The following is a 20256-nucleotide window of genomic DNA, read 5'->3' on the forward strand; positions in this document are numbered from 1 at the left end:
TTTAGATACCTATTAGGTCCGTAAATCACCATATAGCATATATTCAACACAAAAAACAGTGACAATTTGTTGTTGACAAAGGACAGCTGGGCATATAAAAGGCTCCATTATCTTCAGTAGCTTAGGGCCTCCTCAAACCTAAATCTGGCCCCGATTTTATGGAATATTTAAAAACATATGTTTAAAAAAAGGATTGTGGTGTTGCCATAGCAGAACCCTTCACTTTAGGCTTCAGAATACCAGTTGCCAGAAACCAAGGGAGGGGACTGTGCTCTTGTGCTCAGGTCCTGCATCTTGGCTTCCCATAAGCACCTGTTTGGCCACTGTGAGAACAGGATGCTGCACTAGGTGGGCTGCTGCCCCACCTAGTTCTCCTTATGTTCTTATATGAGTTAATGATTTGGTGATGCTGACATTTTTTGTCGAAACTGCAAGTCAGGACCCCTGAAGTTGGTAGGTCCCAAGGCTCTAATGCTGGTAACATGCTTGGTGCTGGAGAGTTCCAGTGTCTTAACCAATACCTTTCCATTCACTTCATTCTCAGGAATGGGTCCACATGCAACCTCTGATGTACACACAGAGCTCTCTGTGACACTGAAGTGAATGGGAAAGCTGTGATCATGCAGGAGTCTCTTTGTCTGATATGAATTGCAATAGCACATGCTTGAGATAACTAAACATAGTGACCCCCCCCATCCCACTCTATCAGGTAAAGTGCAATCACAAAATCAAATACGTAAGCTCGTCTTCCCTCACTTTTCCCTGCGCTCCTAGGATTATGGCAAATATTTGTTTCCTACAAGGATAAAACTGGTGAAGGGGACTACTCTTTTGCATTCATAATAGAGAGACCAAGGTGATCCAATGCATGGCCCAAGGGCAGCATGCGGCCCTCAAGGCCTTTTTTGGTGGCCCTCGGCAACATTTGACATGCCCCACTCCCGTCTTCACACTGCCTTCCCAAGGCTGGGTAGTGCTTTGCTCACTTTCAGAAGGATGTGGGAGGGCTCTTGGACCCTGCCAGAGTCTCACACCTTCTTTCCAAAGCCCTGTAACTCACTTATCCAGCTTTGGGAAAGCAGCATGAGAGCTAGGGTGGACGGCTGCCAAATTTGGGACTCACTCCCTGCCCCCCATGCAAAAAGGCAGTGTGTAACCCATGGGTTCCTTGTCAAAATACTCTTGCAGTCCAGTTGGTATGAAAAATCGGACCACTCTAAGATAGACTATGGTAAATTGTTGTTTCCTCCTCTTTCAGTATATGCCTCTGATGGTGATGAGAAGGAAGCTCAGGGTGGGAGTCCTAATGAATATACTTGTCCAAAGAGTGTGACCTTTTCTGTATGATGTTAAACATCAAGCACTCTTGAAATGAGGCCCTGAATACCAAACGTCGCTTTGCTTTCCCATTTTGCTTCTGTTGAGTTTCATCATTAAGTCTGCTGAATTATGTTGTTGAATTCAAACCTTCCTCCTCCACCCGGTTGCTTCTGTGCTCACTCACAGTGTTCACTCACAAGAAGCTCCCTGTTTGCCTCAAAGCAAGATGCATTTCTGTATGCATTCTTGGGTGCAACAAAAGTTCTTCCATCCATTTAAGAAAGCCCATTGTGGTGGAGCTCATCCAATGCACCTGTATCTATGGAGGCAGCCTATGAAATACATTGATAGAGCTGCTGTTGAACTGCAAATAGAAATCTCATTTTGGAATTCAGTGTAGACTTCTAAAATTTAAATGTTCTGACGAATGTATGCTAGAAACACTACAAATAACTTCCTGTATCTCTTGAACCATCCAAAGGAACAAGATAAAACCAGCATTTATCTTCCTGATAAAGTTACCCTAAATAAACAGAGTCCTTTTTTAGGCCTCATTAGGATTTGAAGCAAAGTTAAAGACATGCTTTGAAAGTCACCTTCAGCATAATAAGGCTTCCTTTTTTATATATGCATTTTGAAGCCCCAATATAGTTGATGTGCCTCCAATTATTACATTATTGGCAACCTGTAAAAAAATCATCCATCTTAAAGCACTAGATCAGCAGATAGATGGATTTACCGGAGTATTTTAGTGGCACTGTTTAAGTATAATTGTTTCATAATCTACACAAAAGAAACAGAGGGGAAATGAATATTTGGAGCATGTTGAAAGACACATGCAAAAAAAGGAAAAACATCTACAAGGCCTGCTGAGAAAACTGTAACAGCATAATTGTAGAAAATAGGAGGGAGGGAGCAAAGGAAGGAAGAAGGGGGCAAATACATATTAGAACAGAGATACAGAACAATCATGTGTTTGTTGTAATCTGATAATGGAATGGGCAGTATGATCTATGAAAGATAAAGCAGGAGACACAATGCCTTTTAATTGAATTTTTTTATTTTGTTTTGTTAAAGTTTAACATATCCTGTTTATCAAACATTCACAGTTAACATAAATGGCCTCCCCTTCACTATTTGTACAGATTATTCTAGCAGTTCTGTTCATTTAGCTCAGAGTATCGCCTGCTTTCTTCCTTCGTGTCCCTTTTGAAGGGAATACAGGAAAAATCTTTGTAGCTGAAAGTGCACAAGCATTTTGAGCTTCACAGGCATATTTGAACTTGTCTATGAGAAGAGGTGAAAGAGGCAACAGGGCAAGGGCAGGCAATGAAGAAAAGAAATAGGAATATCCACTAAAGATAAAAGATACGTGAATCTATAAAGTCCGACATATGCTGGCCCTATGAAAGCATATTAAGTTATTGGTTCTTTTTGCTGAATGTAATGGAGGGAAACAGTGTTTCCCCCCCCCCCTTCCTAGCATACTGCCTCTCATTGGTTTTCACATCTTCCCAGTGGGAATAGATAATGCTGTGTTACATCTTCTAAAGCACACAGGAGTGTTAATTAGTGTAAAGTGGTTGTGTAGTATTGTCAGTTTCAATATATTAACCATATCGGAGATCTGAAGTACTGAACTTTCTTGTTTATATGCATAATTACTTAGGTATCCATTTAATTGAGGTTTTTTTGACACTGGCTGCCAATTAGCTTCCAGGCCTAATTCAGAGCACCGGTTTTGACCTATAAAGCCTCAAGCAGTTCAGGGCCGCAATACCTCAAGTTCAGCCCCTCCTCATATTGCCTGCCCTGGGCCTGCGCTCATCATCTGAGGCCCTTCTTCATGTGCCCACTCCACAAGAGGTCTGGAGCATGGCAGCATGAGAACGGGCCATTTCTGTGATGATTCACTGTTTGTGGAATGCTGTCTCCAAGGAGGCTTGCCTGGTGTTCTCATTACATATCTTTCTTTGTGAAAACAAAATTATATGAAATAAAATCCCACCACACTGAATAGAAATGATCAGCATGTTTCTGTACCTTAGATAGGTGTAATTTATGTGTCATTTTTTTCTTTCAATAACTAAATTCAAAATAGAATTTGGTTCAAGTGGTTAGTGCATCTTTCTAAATGAAGAATAGGAGAGATCTATGAGACTAAGGGTTTTGAGCCAATGATGGTTGAACCCTACTGAGCTAGTCCTCTTTGCCCAGGACATTTTATTCATGCTTAGAACATGGTGAAAGAGAGCTGGATGGGCATATTGGAAATGTGCATATACTGTATCTCCCAGTGCTTATTATTTATTTGCTTGTTTTGTGCATTTGTACTTCCCTTCATCGATAGGAAGAGCTGTAGCTCAATGGTAGAACATCTGCTTTGCATGCAGACGCTCCCAGGTTCAGTCCTCGTCATCTCCAGCTGTATACATTTTATTGAATGAATGAATGAATATGCCTAATGGTCTCTTGTTCTGCCTGTATATGTACCTCTGTGTGTATGTACACATAGAACTAAGGTGGGAAACACCTCCCTATCTTAATACTCTTTGTAAAGATGCTACACCAATGTTGCGAGTGTACACTTTTGAACCGCCCTTGGGATGCAATTAGAAAAGAAGCCAGATAATATCATGTTAAACCACTTTGTAGTAATATTAGACAATGCCGCTTTTATAAAAGAATATTTGCAGAAATAGTATCTTGGGGAGAGGATAGTTTCTGAAAATGAAAGTGGAAACTCTAGATGGTATAGAGAGTTGGAAGACTGAAGATGTGAAGTCAATGTACATACTAATTATTATGAAATATCTAATTTACTTGGGAAAATGAGCCATATTCCTTTTGTGCCTTGCTTAAACATTTGCTTTTCTACTTTTAATTGTGTTATTTTAACATGTGCTTCAACAGAAAGGCGAGGAGTAGAAAAAATTATGAAACGGGGAATTAAAGTACTGTAATGAGCAACTGATCTCTCCATCGTTGATAAAGATACTTTGGCTGCAGTTCCCAGTCCACTTACTTGAGAATAGTTCCATTTAGTCAGCAAAATAATAGAAGCCACGATATGGAAGGAGGAAACAGCAGAGATATTCAGACTAAAGCGAAAGTTAGAATAAGAGAGAAGCAGAGATAATGGATAAAAAAAGGAGAAAGAACACTGAAGATAAAATAAGTAGTAGAAGCAATCTAGGTCAGCAAAGAAAGATGAAATAAATGGTATAATCCACCAGAAACTTGTGCAAGCCCTAGGAAAATTGTGCTCAACCATTTTAGAAAGAAAATAACCTTAAAAGGAATGACAAAGTAGTTGATTGAACTGAAGGGGGGAAATATTATCACATGGTTTTAATGCAGGGGGGAAGTATATTAAAGTTGCATACATATACACACTCTGGAATTAACTTGTGAGCATAGGTGCATGAGACACTGTGTGAGGGTTCAGGTTTTTGGAGCCTGGCGTGTTTACTCAGATGATGTGAACCTTGTGCCTTGATGACTCAAAATAGGTGTAGTTGTTGGTTGGTTAATTAATTTACCGCTTAATGCCAAAATAGTCTTTTAAGTGATTTACAAAATATATTTTTTTAAATTACACATTATAAAATACACCAGAAAACAATCCCATTAAAACATTAAAACCTTTAATCATTAATGTTGGTGGTTAAAATATGCAATGAAATAATCCTCAGGTACACTGTGTCATGTATTTTCTCTAGGGTCCTCAGGCCTCTTGATTTAATTATATCTTTAGCTTGTTTAGCAACATGAAGTTGTCTCTGGTTATGGCCATATTGTTGCTGATGCTCCCCTTTGTTTATAAAAATAACTAATGATTATGAATGTAATTTCCTTCTACAATACCAGGTGGGCTCTTGTTTAGGAATGCCGTGGTCACGATGATAATCTGTCACTCTGGAGCTGGGTGGCAGAGGCACATGCATCCCAGGCAGGATCAGGGCCCCCTGAAGGTAAATCAGCAGTCTTAAGTCATCTTTGGAACAGGAGACTAAGCATCTCACCAGAAAAGGATGGCTTCTCAGGACAAGAGGAAAAGCAAATGGCTGATAATTCCAAGAGAGGTTAATACAATAGCCAAGAAATGGGGAAAGGGAAGGTGGTGTGACAAAGCTGGGAAAAGAATAAATGGGTTAACCTTGAATTAGACTACCTGTGACCTGAGAGTTCAGTGCTCAGGTGTACTGAGTCCTATGCTAGCACAATGAAAATGATCAGTGTGCAGGGAGAATGACTTTAAATTATGGTAGTATGAAAATCGGTTTGTGTGTGCATGCATGTATACACACAGAGAGACATTTGCAAGTGTGTGTGATCACATCTTGCCATTTTTTTCTTTATTTCTTCTCTTTTTTTCTTGAACAGACCTCTGGAAATTTACATTTGTTCATGACACAGCTGTGCAGGCTCTGATTCCTTCAAATCTGTGTGCTGCAACTCAGTAATTCCCAACCCCTCCCCCTCCTCTCAAAAAACAAAACAAAAAAACTGTGCAAGCTTCTGGCACACCCTTGATCTACTTTTTGTAAATTACAATTAATTAAATTACTGTACATACACCTGAGCAATGCAGGCCATTATTTATTAGTTTACTGTTGCTACTGCATAGTCAGAATGCACTGGTTTGAACAGAATTGGGGAAGTTAATTATCACAAGCTTTAGTTTGCTCTAATAATAAGTAACCAGTTATGGAGAGAAACTGAACATAGGTGTAATATTTTATTAAGTGGTAGGAATTTGGGCATGTAGTTGAATTTGCATTGCAGAATTTCTAGGGACTGCCTAATCTGTTTCCCGGGTTGTTCCAACCAGTTCAAGAGCAGTAAAACAAGGTTATGTAATTGACATGTGATGTAGCCTAAAATAGTGAGTGCAAACATAGGCTGCTGTTGCTGGGCAGTTGGCAACTGCTTTGAAAAAAAACCTGTTCACTGTATAAGAGAGAACATTTTAAAATCGAAACGTATAGCTCAGTTTTAAAAAATCTCACAAAATGGAAAAGTTTGTGGACTTTCCCCCAGTAAAATACAGTGAGTTGTTTTTTTTAAAAAAAGCTTGAAACAACAGATGTTGTCAATTGTGCTTTGTTTTAAAAATGATGAGTATTAATATTGAAAGAGAGAAATGGCATCATGCCTGTGTGCCTATCTGTCTGTGTTTTAAAACATATCACATGCTGAGGATGGGCTTGCATTGTACCTAATACAGTTAAAGTGAAATATTATTTAGCAGTCATGTTTCACCACTTAGGAGATTGCAGGCATGCGGTGATATAACAACACTGATTTAAGTAAGTGAGGTATTGACTTGAAAGCTGCCAGGAAAAGATGTATTTCACATGCAGCTGGGTGAGTCGAAAGGAAAGGCTGCTGCTGCTGAATTATATGATTTTTGTTCTGCAGCAGTAAAGACTGCTTCACTGAGCTTAAGGCAGAGAGGGGCAGATCCCTCCACTACAGAGAAAGGCCTGTTTGAGAGCTAGATTTCCAAGAGATGCGTCCTCCCTGCTCCCAGTCGCCTTTTCCTCATTGATTTTCCACAGCATATTTTCATTCCATTCCACTGGGCAAATAATTAAAACAGCCAGTTTCAGAAGTGAAACGAGACCCAAAATAAGTATGTGAAGTTAATGTAGCCAAGGGGCTGTTAATAATGTTTATTTATGAGCATGAAGCAAGCTTATGAATGTGAAGAAAGAATCTGGCCTTGGGTCCATCCCTCTGTAAGTTAGGAAGAACAATCTGTGGAGCTGAGTTTTCTTAAAGCCCAAATGAAAAATCACACAGGTATGCATGGCATCATTTCACTACACTGGTATCATCAGAATAAAACCCCTTTTTTAAAGTTCAACACCCATTCTAGGGATGCCCTAGCACCTAGGTAATATATTCCCAAAGTCCAAATTACTTAACTAGCCCAATATGCAGAAACAATATCCTAGCTCTATGGCCATTTTGTCAAGCCATATTGCGCTTATTAACACATACCAAAAGCAATTCATTCAGCATAAGGAGCAGTGGATTTTTTATCCTGATTATGGGCTGTTGTGCGACTGCCTGTGTTGTGGTTGTTATTCTCTTGGTCCACTCAAGGGTGTTGTGGATCTTGCTGCAAGGGATGGGAAGGCAGGGAAATTAGGCTGCTATGCCTCGTTGTTAATTTATTGCAACATGAAAGGCTACTTCCCAACAGCCTTGTTTTGGAGTTTCTCATGGGCCTGTTGGAAGGTTAGATTTGATTACTTTGTGTCTTTAAAACGAACATAACATAAAAAGTGCATGGGCAGAGGGGATGTTGCATCTTAACAGTTCAGCTAAATTCAATCTTGTGAAAGTTGCGCCCTAAAACATACAAGTGTGGGGGGAAACACAGTACAGTGGTACCTCGGGTTAAGTACTTAATTCGTTCCGGAGGTCTGTTCTTAACCTGAAACTGTTCTTAACCTGAAGCACCACTTTAGCTAATGGGGCCTCCTGCTGCTGCCTCGCTGCCGGAGCACAATTTCTGTTCTCATCCTGAAGCAAAGTTCTTAACCCAAGGTAATATTTCTGGGTTAGCGGAGTCTGTACCCTGAAGTGTATGTAACCTGAAGCGTCTGTAACCCGAGGTACCACTGTACAGACCAAACCTGACTGTTTCTTTTAAGCAAGAGCAGAGTTCTTAATTGCTCATCTGACAAAACCTGGTCTGTAAACTTTGAATAATGCACCTGACCAGCTTTGTGGTTCTGGTGCAAAGAAAGAGTCCTCTTTGGCTGATGTGATCATAAGAACATTCAATCTGGATCAGACCAAAAGCCCTTTCTAGTTCAGTATCCTGTTCTTGCAGTGGCCAACAAATATAAGCACAACAGTCCCCTCCTGCTTTTCCCCAGTAACTCCTTTGGTTACTTCTTTCCTTGGTAGGCATAGTACATTCAGAGGGTTGTACGCCATGTGTCCCTTGCACCAATGGACGGGCACCTTTGTGCAAGTGACTAAGGATCCAGCACAGACTGCTGTTTGAGAGTGGGGGGTGTATTGCTGATGCCTCTGCATCACCTGCTTCTGCATCACTTCCCATACTGTTGTGGTGGAGGATCTCCAAACCCTACAGTGTTTTCCTTCAGGGAAGGAACAATCAGAAACTCATACCTGCATTCCTCTAGCTGGAGCATACCACATGTTGACTTCCAACCCAGGGCATGCAATATGGCTGAATTTTGTAAACTGGGCTTTTACCTTTTGCAGGTGGGACTTGATTAGCAACAACACAAGTATTTATTTATTTTGCAATATTAGGGTGATTCCATTAGCCTCAATTTCTTCTGTAGTGAATAATCACTGTGCTTATTTTGCATGCATTTAAGCCAGGGCCATGATCACCTCTGGTAAAACTCCGAAAGGCTTTGGTCAGCATGGATGTGCACAACACACACAGGCACACTCCCCTAGTCTTCGGCTGATCCATTTAGATCAGCTGAAGAGGGCACATAAAACACACACGGAACAAACAGACAGACACACTCTCACACACGGGGATCAGCACTTCCTTTTTGCTTATCAGATCACTCATCTGATGAGTGAGGGCACAGTCTGTATCTCCAGCATGGCACTGGACTAAGCAGAGAAACTGAAACCTCTCTGCCTGGCCCAGCACCATGATGAAGATAAAAAAAATGCACCACCTCTGCTGCCGGCGCTCTGTATTTTCCTCCTCAGTGGTAGTGCCGCCACCAGTAAATTAGATCAGGGACTGCCAGGCCACCAGGGAAGGCTTTCTAGACTAGATCAAGCCTGCAAGCCAGCGGTTCACCACCCCTGATTTAAGCTTTAATTGAACTCTCACTAGTCAAGCTTTTCGCATGTCTTTTGCCATTTTGACCCCATTTTGTACAGTTTGCCCTCTGTATCCTTGTGTTTATAAACCTGTTAACTCAGAATAATGCTTTTTTGCATTTGATAAAGTGAATTCTAGTCCATGAAAGCTGGAACTCTAGACTATATATATAATGTGCATTAGCCTTTATGGCACTTCAAAGGTCTCTGTTGTTTTTGCTACCTCTTTGGAAGTTTTTACTAAAGAAGTAACTTTCCTGATTTTATGCTCTTCATTTATGAATTCTGTTCTGCTCTCTTGGGTATTGTGCTGGAGGGCTCTTTTCTTTTAAAAATTGTTTTATGATTTAATGTGGTGTGCTGCATCAGGTGCTCTGGAGGGTTTGTATTTAAAAAGATGTAACATTAGATTGCAAACAAGGGAGAAATCCCTTCTTTTATCTATAAGTCTTTATACAGTTGAATGCAGTAGAATATAACTTTTTTCTTTTTCTTTTTTTTTAATGCAGGGCAACACAATTATTTATGTGCTGGACGGAATGACTGTATAATTGATAAGATTCGAAGAAAAAACTGCCCAGCTTGCCGATTACAGAAATGTCTTCAAGCTGGAATGAATTTGGGAGGTAAGCATATATCATTACTAGATACTCACTGAGTAAACATGTTTTAAGCATGTCTATTCTTAAACTGGTATCAGCTGCATGGTCTCAGAAGTTTTATCCTGAATTACTCAACTAAGAAAGAAGTATTATACAAAAGCTACTAAAACCCTATTGTCATTCTAGGTTTTTTCCTTTTTTTGAAATATGTATTTTATAGCTCAGAATAAGGAAGGTGGGTGTTAGATGATGACAGTAATTTTAGTGGAGTTTCACACAGCTAAGAAGATTAAAGCATCAGGAGTTGTGCGGGTTTTTTGGTGGTGCTGTGGGAGCGTTCCAAAAGAATATCAAAATAGAATTAACTGAAAGAAAGTTCAAGCTATGTGTTATCTGCCAGATTTCCTGCTAATTTCCAGCCTAGTAATATATATATTTATATTAAAAATGGGCAGAGTGATCCAAGAGGGTGGGGAGAGCAAGAACCAAAGGCAGACAGACCGCCTCTTCCTAGGCTTTTGCCGGGCTTGTGCTGGCAGGTTGGAAGATGGTAGTAATGATGGTAGGTGTCCCTCCCCTTTTTTCACTTCCAGTTCATTTTCTTTTTGTTATTTTAAAAGCAGTTTTGTCTCTCATTGATACCAATGGGAGAGAAGCAAACTGCATGTGTAGCATAGTTGGTTTTCCTGTTGTTATGTCAGAAGGAGAGGACTGTGGGATCTTTGCTCTCCAGCCTCTTCTCACACACCCTCAACATGCCTATGGAAGTCCTTCTCTTTTCCCTTTCTGACATCATAGTCAGAGATGAACCAGCTTCAGGTATTCCCACAGCCTCAGAAAGGGGGTATCTGATGTCAAGACTCTGTCTCTGAAGGTGAACCTCTTTGTCCGTCCTCTGAGAGGAAGTGTTGACAGATTCAATGTACCCTATATTCATTATTAAATTGAGTAATTGCTTTTAGCAGTATAATTTCATACCTGCGCTATGAAGATACAAAAGTCCATTTCTAGCCAGGCCTCTCATAAATGTAAGGTTTCAAGTTGAGCTGGGCCAAAGCATCACCAAAATATTTTCGTGTGTGAGGTGAAAGGGGTTGTTAGGTGGAAAAAGTGTTCCACGTACCTTTGTTATTTTTATGGGTGTTTAGCCACTCTGTCGTTTTTACCTGCCTTCTGTGTATCTCTGAGCAGGGGGAAGTAAAAGGACAGCTGTCGTCCAACATATGTCCAACATATTCTAATATCTTTCTAATTACAACTGATTTCATAAATCACTCACTTGTAGGGACCTCAAGCAGAAGGAAGCATGTCCCCAAATCGCCTAAGCAACATCTCTTTTTGTGTTGCACTGCAACCTTGCAGCACAGCAAGGGAACAAAGGAGCAGGTCCTTGTGCTACCGCAGCAATGCAGTTGTGTACTTCCTTTCTCTTGCCCCTTGCAAAGATCAAAGCTCACCCAATATGAAGAGCTTTCTCTCTTTACAATGTGTCTGTGAAAGGGGGGGCAACTTCTCAGCCAGCAAATCTTTGTTTTGACTCCACTGCAGAAACTGTAGTGAATGGAGGCTTAAGATGATGTAATCAGTTTGGAAACAGCGTTTCACGGGCAGAATGCCCTCTGTCCTTGAATTTTAGAAGCAAATGACATGTAAAATCATCAGCAGCATCATCATTAACCTGCATTTGCAACAAAACATATTTATGCTATAAGTATTCCAGTGGTGGTAAGCTGTAGCTGGCTAAAAGAAGAATGACGGCCAAGGATAGAGGGAGGGGGGACATACAGAAATTGCCCTTCAGTTGCACAGGAAGGAAGGAAACTAAAGACTCCAGGCAGGAATTGGGAGGGGAGGGTGAAATTCAGATGAAGAGCAGGGACTGGCTCTTGGGAGTAGCAAAGTTCAGCCAGAGGGAACAGTTGGGTGTGGAAGCAACCAGGGGTGGGGGTGGGGAGCTGGAAGGAGGATCGGCCAGTCTTAATTCTAGTAGAGACTAAGTTGTTTCAACAAAGTTAGCAGGAGGGTGCGATGAAGGTGCTTACTTTAGCTACGGGATAGTGCCAGAGAAATTAAGGAGGGAAGAAGGATAATGCAAAAAGATGGTTCTTTAATATTAGAATGTTTGCTAAACCTGGAATATGGTTTTAAAGAACAAAATATTTCAATTGCTCACATAAATAGCTCATTTCTAAATTTTATTGATGAATTGTATCTTGTTCCTAAAGCAATCCAGAAAATAACTTAGTCTACATCTGACATTTAATTCTTTTAATTAGCTCAAATGAACTGTGAATCTGGTGAATCAATCTAACTGATTCACTATTTTGGTCAGTATGGTTAGAGTATGATAACTTTTCTAGATTTAGCAAGAAATTTGTGTGCTATTATCTAAACTTAAGATAATGTTTAGTTTCCACGGAATAAGCTCGTGGAATAAGCAGTGAGGAGAAGAAGAAAAAGACCTGTAGCCTGGTATGTACTTAAAGGGTGTGTTATGTGAACTTTAGTGCAAATTGCATCAGATTTAATTTGAGCACTATTTTCAAAATAAAATATTTGATTGACTTCAGATAAGATCAGCAGGGTATTCTATGTTTTTGTAGAATTTTGCTCAGTTGTTTGTTCTTTTAATGTGAGATTTATATTGCTAAAGTATAGGGAACCTGTGTAAGGTTTTCTGGATGGGAAGAGCATTACAGGATTTCATGTCGGAATCAGTAAGATATCCTCATAAAACAATGACCTCTAATTTACCTACTTATCTTCCATATTGTCTTTTAAGGTGTGTTTACTCTGGCCTATAATGTAATCTAAGAGGTTCTGTAGCCTAGAGCCAGACCACCTATGGCCATGAGCTTGTCGATTTTCATAAATTAAGCAGCACCTGGCTACTCTTAGAAGAGAGAGCTGCAAGTAAATCCAAGTTGCTAACAGCACTTGAGTTGGTGATTTATTATAAGGTGTTATCTTGATATATTCTTTCCTCTAAGTTACTGCTTGACATCCATACCTGCAATTGTTCCCCAACTGTGTTTTTGGCTTTTTGGGCTAAGCATGGCCCGGTCATCCTCAACCCATCCTATTTAGGACACTCGAGACTTAAATTGTTCCATTCAGGAAATAGAAGCCCACTTATCTTATCACATGTATGTCCTAGATAATTGGATAAATTCTTTGATTTGGCGTCTATAGTGTCAATCAGAATTTGGTCGGGCAGTTTCTGTCACACAAACCACCACAATGTCTTCCAATTAGTTCTTGCAATGTGTTCCAATTCCTTGGTGTAATATACATTATCCATCGGGCATCCCAGCTTGCAATGTACAAGGCTGTTTGTGTAGACCCATTTGACTCTGAGTTCAGATCTGAATCAACCTTGGTTACCCTAATGGACGACGTTTATTGAGGTCCCATCAGCATTATGCATTTAAAGCAGTATCAAACTCTTTAAATAGTTTTTAAGGGGGCTGAGGGTTCTTAGGCCCTGTTTCCTTCACAGAGCTGTAATTTCCAGGGTGCTTTAACAGAAGTACCTGTTTTCAGGAAAGTCTGGAAATAGTAGCTTGGGGGTGGGGCGGGGGAGTGGTTCCTATGCCTAAACAATAGATCAGTTACCTGCTCTGGGCAGGATGCACTCTCTCTGAAGGAACAGGTACACAGTATTGAGGTGTTTCTAGATCCATCTCTGTTGCTTGATGCATAGGTCGCCTCAGTGGCCAAGAGTGCCTTTTATCAGCTTTGATTGCTAAGATAGCTATGACTAGTTTTGGTGAGATAGCTGTGACTTGGTCCAGGCATTGGTAATGTCAGTATTGGATTACTGTAGCATGTGAGGCTTCCCTTGGAAATAGTCTGGAAGCTGCAGGTAATGGCATTGTTCAGGGTTTTGCTCCTAGCATTTAAGGCCCTGCACAGCTTTGGGCCAGGCCACCTGAGGAACCACCTTCCATCATCTACCCCTCCTGGCAATAGTATTCATCTGATGGGGCCTTGCTAAGAGGGGTAGCTGGCAACAAACGAACAAAAATAGTCTTTTAGTGCTGCAGCTCCAGCTCTCTGAAATCAGATTCCTATTGAAACTAGACAAGCAGCTAGCATTCTTGCTTCTGGGTGGCATCTGAAAACCTTTATTTTGAATATTCTTCCCTGATTTGTAACTCAGCCATTTTGTACATTGAATTTGATATTTTAAGACTTGATTTTACACTGCTGTGTATATATTTAGTTCTTCCATACATTCTGATATTTGTATTGTAAATGGCCGGGGAGCCATTTATAAATTCAATAATAATAATAATAATAATAATAATAATAATAATATTCTGTCTGTGAAAGGCAGAACAACAGAATCAAAAATGTATGAATGTGTGGGTGTGTTTTTGCTAGCAAGGGCACATAAGGGCACAATATAAGTAGGCAATCTGCATTTATGGATCTCTTCTTTCTCATGTGGTTTGCTGGAGTTCTGGTTTCAACACATCTGAGTAAACAGTGCAGGATCTTTCTGAGTGGGAGTACATGTCTATGTTGGTTATATATTACGATGTCTTTCCACACTTATTTTTCTTTTGTTGATTACATCCCACCCTGAGTAATCTCTAGAAAAGAATGTGAAATTATCCTAAATAGATAAACTCTCATTTTCTTACCCATTACTTCCTTATATATTTCCTTCCTGATAAACTTAGGAATGGGTTGAGAGTCAGACCTCCCTAACTGTGCATCTTAAAGCTAAGAAACTGAGACTTGCATAGCCAAGCATCTCCTTAGAGCTACTTCTTAACTAGCACCTTTTAAGATGTTGACTGGAGAAAGTAATGTGGGACCCAACATCTGCCCTGAATGAGCCTATAGTCTCTATTTCTGAAGAAGCCCATCATTGGGACTAGATGTTCTGCTCAATATGTATTACTTTGGTCTTCCTTCCATGCTAAGAGATCCTGCTCAGAGCACCATTCTCATCATATGCAAAGCTCATTGTGTCAAGGAGTAAGATTCTCTCCATAGGATAGCTCACCAATCTTCTCCTCTGCTATGCACTTGTTTGATAAGCATTTGGATACATTAACTATTCTTATTTGTTGTAGCATTTTTGATAGTTCTCATTCATCTCTAGGCATTTCAGAGATCTGTCTCTTCAAATTGTTTAGAACACTGTGTGTGGTGAAGCCTAAAAGATCAGTGGGCACCTTCCTCTCTATTCATTAAAGGTAAAGGGACCCCTGACCATCGGGTCCAGTCATGACCAACTCTGGGGTTGCGGCACTCATCTCGCTTTATTGGCCGAGGGAGCTGGCGTACAGCTTCTGGGTCATGTGGCCAGCATGACTAAGCCGCTTCTGGCGAGCCAGAGCAGCACACGGAAACGCCGTTTACTTTCCCGACGGAACGGTACCTATTTATCTACTTGCACTTTGACATGCTTTCAAACTGCTAGGTTGGCAGCAGCAGGGACTGAGCAACAGGAGCTCACCCCGTCACAGGGATTTGAACTGCTGACCTTCTGATCAGCAAGTCCTAGGCTCTGTGGTTTAACCCACAGCGCCACATTAGGTTGTGGCTAATGTCTTCACTTCTCTGTCTTGAGCACCCTTTCATGAGAAAACCAATAGGATAGGGCATAAACATAGCCTTGTGACTCAGTGATGTTCCTTTAGTCCAAACATTCTTCTAGTGTCAAGTCAATAAACATCCATCTGACCTTCATGATATTTTGGTCTACATTCTAATGTTCGTGTTTCCCCCACACTACCTTTTTTTTTGTCACACTGTGCACGTTTTGCTTCTTGTTTCTCTGCAGCATCTCCAGAAGTCCTTCTTCCTGATGCCCAACTCCAAAGTTCTTGTCCTTGCTATTTCTTAACTTCACTAATGCAGCCTTCACTTTCCCTTCCAAGTTTCCACGTCATCATATTGACTGCATCCAAAATGATTCTGCAGAAATGAATAATCCAGTCTGCTTCATTGACAGATGCAAGCCTAATTTTAAAAAGAGGCATAATATACACAGAGCGACATTATCATATTTTTTCTGCCTTTCTTCCAATAAAATCTCAGTTAAGGTAAATGGAGATATAAGGTTGGCAATTTTAGCACAATGGAAGCCCTGCAGACACAACAATTTCTGTTGGATACCAGCACTTCCTTTCTGGAAGAGAAGCCATATGATGACTCCTGAATTTGGCATCTGCACTGCATTAGTACTGTTTCCTTTTCAAAATTCTACTTTTATGTTATTTTTTTAAGGGGGGTGGAATCTAGAGTTCTTTGTATACCCATAATAAAGTCGCTCAATAACCCTATTCAGGCAACCTGACTCACAAGTTGAATCAATGCGTGGGGCCATGCGGATTAGCCTAACCCTCGATTTGTCTTGCTCTGAATCTCTCTGCTCCATGGCATCTGCACAAACGTATGCAGAAAGATGAAACTTCGCAAATACAGCTGTATACACTTAGAACTCTCATGCAAGCTGGAGCCTTCTTTGAAATCAGGGTTCTGGGTTCAATAGAAGCCATCACATGTACAAATGTGCACATTAAGCAGGGTAAAGATTTCATCTCTGCAGACAGTCATGGAGCACATGCTTGACATCTGGGGAAAATCCTAATTGGAGCACCCAGCATCAGGGGTGGACTAGCTAGTGTGGCCTGGGCAAGCATGAATTGGGTGGCCTGAACAGGACTAATGTCTCCTATCAAAGCAGTAGTTGTGCATTTGAAAAACAGATAGTTCTTCAAGACATTCCTGTTGAAATATTCTCAGAGTCGAGTAGTAATTTCATGCTTTTTATTTCAGCTCATAGGAACAGTGATTGAATTCCCCCCCCCCCCAAACCTCAGGCTTTATATACATTATTTACACAATGGGTACCGTCTGATTGGTTGATTATGTTTCCCTCCTGGCGCCTGATTGGGCTGCTGCTGCAGGCCAATCATTTGTTGCATCCTAGTATCCTACCAGTCTAATAGGCTGATTAACTTCCTCCTGGGGTCTGATTGGGCTGCTCTTGCAGGCCAATCAGGTTGTTGCATTCTAGGATCCTATCTGCCTACTGTTCTAGGATCCAAGCTTAGTACATAACGCCAATGTATTGGGATACATTATGATCTGTGTATCTGAAAAACAAGTATGCATCAGGAAGATCAGGTATACAGGGGCAAATCTGGAACTTCCAAACTCAGTATTTATATAACCAAGGCAGTGTAACAAAATACCTTAGTCTAAAGTGCTAGAGAAAAGATTTTTTACTGATTTAAGCATCTCAAAAGTATGGGCACATCCGGACACATTTAGAAATGTGGAGAAGGGTATTTCTAGGGTCTCCCTTAGAAACATAGAATTGTCCATGTTTTGTGATTTATCCCTGCCAGATATATGAGAAGAAAATATATACACCAGATCATACCATTTATATGAATGAATGAAAGCAGCAGAGAATAGAAATAATTCATGATTGTAAGGCTGGGTGACTTAATCCATTTGTTTTTCACAAGATGCAAGGGACAGGTTCTTCATATGCACATGCTTAACATACAACTGAACAATTTTCAGGGATGCTCAATCTCTATTAGGATAATTGTCTTCCAAATATGTATTCACATACAGTGCCATGTAAATAAATTAATGTAGCAAATATTTTTTTTTAGTTGGCACAGAGTTAAAAAAAACATTGATAACTGCTGATTCTTGAATGTCTGTCATTTTATGGATGGATGTCTTTCCAGACATAGTTTTGCATATTTCTAAAATCCTAACTTTTGCCTAACTTTTTTTTATATATAACTGGTAAGGTGAGTGGAAGATTGGAGAAGGGTATGGTCTGCAGTCATTTGGACCCCACCTGCTCCAACCGCATATAAATAAACAAATCAATAAATTAAAAACACAAGGTTCATTTTAAAAAATACTAACTGATCTTTCTGGTTCTTACTGTATTATGTCATTGACCTGGTTACTATTTCCTTAGGTGTTATTCATACTCTTTTACTATTGAAGAGACAAAGAAAGCTGATAACATTTTCCCCTCTCCCCCACAGCTCGTAAGTCAAAGAAGTTGGGCAAATTAAAAGGGATCCATGATGAACCGCAGCAGCAGCAGCAGCAGCCGCCACCCCAAAGTCCAGAAGAAGGAACGACGTATATCGCTCCAGCTAAAGAACCTTCTGTGAACACAGCACTTGTTCCTCACTTATCTGCAGTTTCTCCGGCACTTACTCCCTCGCCTGCTATGGTCCTTGAGAACATTGAACCTGAAATTGTATATGCTGGGTATGACGGCTCCAAGCCAGATACGGCAGAACACCTGCTCTCCACTTTAAACCGTCTTGCTGGCAAGCAGATGATTCAGGTGGTAAAGTGGGCAAAGATACTTCCAGGTAAGGGGGCTCCTCTAGCACATCCCTTTAATAAGGGCCTCATGGCTTTCAGGCATGCCTTGCCCAAAAGAACTTGGTAAGAATACTTTCCCTGTATCAACATTTAATTAATAGCTTCCTCTGAGGAAGCAATAGTCCTTTGTGTGTGACCCTGCTTGTGTCAGTGAATGGAAATTTAAACTTCCTCTCCCAAGAATGCATGCATGTGTTTTGCATAAGCTATTGCCTAAATAATATTAATATTTGTTCAGAACACAAGAAAACATAGCATCCAACTGCTCCAAGTTGGAGAGAAACCCAACAGCCATTCTTAGGCCTTCTCCCCCAGATATATATTGTTTCATTATTTTTTTAAAGTGCTCATGAGGACCTTGACCTGAAATTATTTCAAACGAGAGAGGCTTAACCATGAAAATTGTGAAGTGACAGTAAGGACTTAAATTGTCCCTTCCTAGAGAGAGCCAGTGTGGTGTAGTGGTTAGGAGCGATAGATTCATAATCTGGGGAACCGGGTTCGCGTCTCCGCTCCTCCACATGCAGCTGCTGGGTGACCTTGGGCCAGTCACACTTCTTTGAAGTCTCTTAGCCCCACTCACCTCACAGAGTGTTTGTTGTGGGGGAGGAAGGGAAAGGAGAATGTTAGCCGCTTTGAGACTTCTTCAGGTAGTGATAAAGCGGGATATCAAATCCAAACTCTCTTCCATATACTGGCTGGATTTCCCTCCATTTCCTTGGAATTAGGGTACAAAGTATGTCAATTACACATGACGTTAGCCATGTAGTTTTGCCATTAAGGATGGTTTGTGATGAAAACTAGCTAGTGTGGACGAAAGGCGATATGGATCGGGACCATAGTGTGTTAGGGCAGAGGGCTCTGCCCTCCCCACTCATGTGCTTGGCAGTTGAAATTGCAAGTGCAGAGGGCCCAATCCAGATTGGATCCATAGCAGTGCAAAGGGTAAAAGACACCCCCCCACACACATACTTCCTTGGATTTAAGGGTGGAGATAAAGTCAGGTGCAGTTTGGATCCTGGAGGGTGTGGTTTCCTAGCAAGCCTGAACCTCAACACCTCTCTCTAAAAATTAATCACTGATGCATCTTCAAAACGTAGCATATTTCATTGTTAAAAATGGATGTGGATAAACTGCCTGCACAATGGTGTTTTGTTTTCCATACTTATGATGGTGGTAAAGTAGCTCACTGATCTATTAAATGCTGTTTTTGATTTGTTGTTCTGTTCTTCAGGTTTTCGAAGCTTGCCTCTTGAGGACCAAATTACTCTAATCCAATATTCTTGGATGTGTCTATCGTCATTTGCCTTGAGCTGGAGATCATACAGGCATACAAATAGCCAGTTCCTCTATTTTGCTCCTGATTTAGTCTTTAATGAGTAAGTTATCTGTCAAATATTTGCTTTTACAAAGGAAGAATAAATAGAGCACTATTAGATATGCAGAGATGCAAAGGCCGCAAAATATCGATGCCAATGAAAGAGAGCACAGGAAATATCTTTCTGAGAAACCTTCCTCCTACCCATCCATTTGATCCGTATCTGCCATTGTATTGGATACTGTTTCCAAAGCATTAACATTCCATTGGCTTTGAAATGTAGCCAATATGAAACCTAGATTAACAGAAAACATCATTCTTTCCTTCCCCGCCCCCAGTGGCGTAGCATGGGTTGTCAGCACCCAGGGCAAGGCAAGAAATTTGCACCCCCTAACCCATGGATTTGCGCCCCCTAACCCTAACCCCCAGATGTTGCGCCCGGTGCGGCCGGCCCCCCCTGCACCCCCCATGCTACGCCACTGCCCCCCTCCCGCCTTTGGTGCCTACTGTAGTTTGGAGGACTCTCTACCTTTCAGTATACAAAACACCCATATTGCTGGGTTTTCTAAGCACATTCACAGAATAGTTATTTTGTATACAGCTAGCAGTTTGCCCAGTGTATGTTCATGACAATTATAATTCCTTTTCTTTGCAGTCTTGAAAGAAACCTAAATGTTTTAATGAAGCATTCCTAGCTTCATATTATAGCTATAACTGCAGGGGGAAGGGAGCCATTCCATGTCTGTCTTCCTTTCTGTTTTAAATTCACCTTTAAAGCTTTGCCCA

The 20256-nt window shown here is 40.8% G+C and overlaps 1 protein-coding gene across 21 annotated transcripts in view; it reads left to right on the top strand.

Annotated features, from left to right (window-relative positions):
* The window catches only part of NR3C2 (nuclear receptor subfamily 3 group C member 2), a 135758-nt gene that overhangs the window by 92277 nt on the left and 23225 nt on the right, over nt 1–20256 (top strand). For all 21 annotated transcript variants that reach the window (XM_083755504.1, XM_083755514.1, XM_083755505.1 and 18 more), the window contains 3 exons: nt 9669–9785; nt 17801–18139; nt 19387–19531. In XM_083755504.1, coding sequence (XP_083611630.1) covers nt 9669–9785; nt 17801–18139; nt 19387–19531 — 601 coding nt within the window. The remainder of the gene's footprint in view (nt 1–9668; nt 9786–17800; nt 18140–19386; nt 19532–20256) is intronic.

This window comes from Podarcis gaigeae, assembly GCF_964106915.1.
Source record: "Podarcis gaigeae genome assembly, chromosome: 9".
NCBI lineage: Eukaryota > Metazoa > Chordata > Lepidosauria > Squamata > Lacertidae > Podarcis > Podarcis gaigeae.